The sequence below is a fragment of the Amphiura filiformis genome, chromosome 10, assembly GCF_039555335.1.
Source record: "Amphiura filiformis chromosome 10, Afil_fr2py, whole genome shotgun sequence".
In the NCBI taxonomy this organism is placed as follows: domain Eukaryota; kingdom Metazoa; phylum Echinodermata; class Ophiuroidea; order Amphilepidida; family Amphiuridae; genus Amphiura; species Amphiura filiformis.
This window is the reverse complement of record NC_092637.1, coordinates 23,277,381-23,279,930: the sequence shown is the minus strand read 5'-3', so window position 1 is coordinate 23,279,930 and position 2,550 is coordinate 23,277,381. Positions and strand designations below refer to the sequence as shown.

The 2,550-nt window shown below is 40.8% G+C and overlaps 1 protein-coding gene across 1 annotated transcript; it reads right to left on the bottom strand.

Moving 5' to 3' along the window:
* Window positions 1-400: 400 nt before the first annotated feature.
* On the bottom strand, window positions 401-1,821 carry LOC140161750 (uncharacterized protein KIAA1958-like). The gene is given in 2 exon segments (XM_072185047.1): window positions 401-1,194; window positions 1,197-1,821. Coding segments are annotated over 2 exon segments (1,419 nt in total).
* Between the last annotated feature and the right edge of the window lie 729 nt (window positions 1,822-2,550).

The following is a 2,550-nucleotide window of genomic DNA, read 5'->3' as shown; positions in this document are numbered from 1 at the left end:
ACCGTTGCTGTCAAAAGACCTTTGATTCTGAATACTTGTCCGAGTGTTTAATGACATTGTACCACATATGCCTACTGCGGATGAGGTGGCATAGCATAATTCCCCACTGACGTGTATAGAACATCATTAACAAACTTTAGTACTTCTCGGACCTAAAGATTATAAGAGATTATACTCTTGGATGATATTGTATTCATACTTGCATCTACTAGCATATATTGCGACGTCGCCCGAAGCTAGCCTTTCTAATATGCTTCTCGTGTGGTGTGTGTAAATAAACGAATTAGGTATGAAGCATGCACGCAAGGTTAACATTGTCACACGTCTGCGCATGTCCGTAGGTGCTAGGCCATGTATAAACTTTCATTTAACATTCCAACCAAGCACATGCACCTCAAATCTAACCCTCTACCTCTCTTCTGGCAAACATAGTCCAAGGGTCCCTTAAACGTACTTTAGTATTATTACTGATCAAAGGAGCCGAGTTAGTGCTAGTTGATAGAGCAATGTCTGCATCTGAAGCACCACTACTTGCATTCTGCTCTATTTGCTGAATATGTTCTGAGTGAACAATCTCCTCAATGTATTCCAGTTGCGAGCTGGTGAGCTTAAGATCAACAAAATCCATAACTTCATAATCTTGGTTCTCATTGACGAAATCCATATCTGCTGCAGCTTGAGGCACTGGAGGTCTACTTACTGTTGCTGGTGCCGTTGGCTTTGCGATTGTAGACTTATCTTCAGGCCTATGCCCAAGCGACCGTGACAGTGCATCCGACATGTCCTGCTTCCTTGCATCCTTTACCCTTCCAACGTAACCTGCCAGACTTCCTTCATTTGCGTGACCAGACACTTTGCATATATCTCGGGTAGCAAAGCCTTCTCCATCGAGGATTGTGATACAGGTTGCGCGAATACAGTGGTTTGTGTACACCTTTGAAAGCTCTGCTTGCTTTGATAAGACGTTCATGAAGCTACCCAGCGTTGTCTGTCCAACTGGTGATTTCTTGTACCAGGGACAGTCTGAATCTGCAGGTGCAACTCGTTTTAAAGTTTGGAAGAATGCTTCGCAGTCAGGATTAAGTTTAGAGACATACATTTTGAAAGATGCGACCGGGCATTCATCGGTATTGGTTGCATACATTCGCCCTGCATCTGTTCTTGATGATGTGTTGTCTTCTCGCGTCTTTTTGTCAACTCGTCTACAGCTTGCATAACATACTCTCGTCCATCTGAATCGGCCTCTACGATAAAGTGACCCTTCTTCAAATCTCTTAAATTCTCTCTGCCTCTACGGCAGATATATAGCATGAGCTCAAATCAAACCTTGTATTGAAGTCCAGCCGGTGAATCTTGATTAAAAACTCCAGACCGATACAAGGTTTCAATGTCATTCTCATCAATCGATGCATGGTGCTTAACATCTCCTTTGCCAATTTTTTTTAGCTGAACCAACACCGCTTTGAAAGAAACATTGGCATCCGTAAACTCCGTGTCTTTAATTATGTCAATAAATCCATGCCACTCGTTCTTTAGATGGCGATTCAGGCCAGTACGAATCCCGTTCATGGATGCTGTTTTGTATTCATTACCGTCTGTTTTCCGAAGCTCCGGGTAGAACTTTTCCAGCAGTTTCGCTAATTCCACCTTGTCTAGAGATTCAAAATTTTCAGGCTGCCCCTTTTCCCGAAGGTATGCGCGAAGAATATTCACTGATTTTTTCGTTGCTTTGATTGTGTTTTCAGAATCTTTATTCCTTAAAAGCTCGTTAAATTCTTCTTCGCTGAGGCTTGCGAATCTCCCGGGTCTAGGAGCGGCCATTGTTAATTTGTTGTTGTCATAGTGGTACCATGCGTGACTAGGCTCCAATGATCCAATACAACGATCGTGATAAACACGCGGTATCACCAAAAATACGATTGATCAATATTCAGCTGTAAACGTTCCCGGATGCTGTACAATATTTTCATGAATATTGTAAAGCATCCGGGAACTTTGCAAAAAGTATACAATACACAGTTTTGTTGTTGCGATAAAAAGCCTGATATAAATAATAATAAACTTTACCCGAGACACATTGAGTATATTCGCTGTCATGGATGAAAACATCTAAACTACTAAACTAAACAGACAATTGCGTCCGTACCGTTGAAGAGTGCCTAACTTAAGGTTACTGCCTCTTTTAAGTGTCAAATTTGGCCCAGAAATAATCATCGGAAAAATATAAGTTATACCTCATCTTAAAGGTAAATGCTTATATATTATTATTTTCCCATTGTTATGTTTATAGCCTTAATCAGATTTTCACTGGAAGCCTAAGACTTGGGTCCCCGCTCTCACCACTCGCTATTTTATTTTTGGACCGTTGATATCATACCATACTTCACACCGATTTCTCTACCAAATTGTAGGCATATGTCAAACATTCCACAATTACATTCTTGCTCTCAAACTTTGGTATATGAACCTCCGAAATATAATTTACAAGTTCTAGAAAACGTAGATTTTCAGTGCTCCACATTTGGTCATAAGCTTATTCTGTTTTCTTTC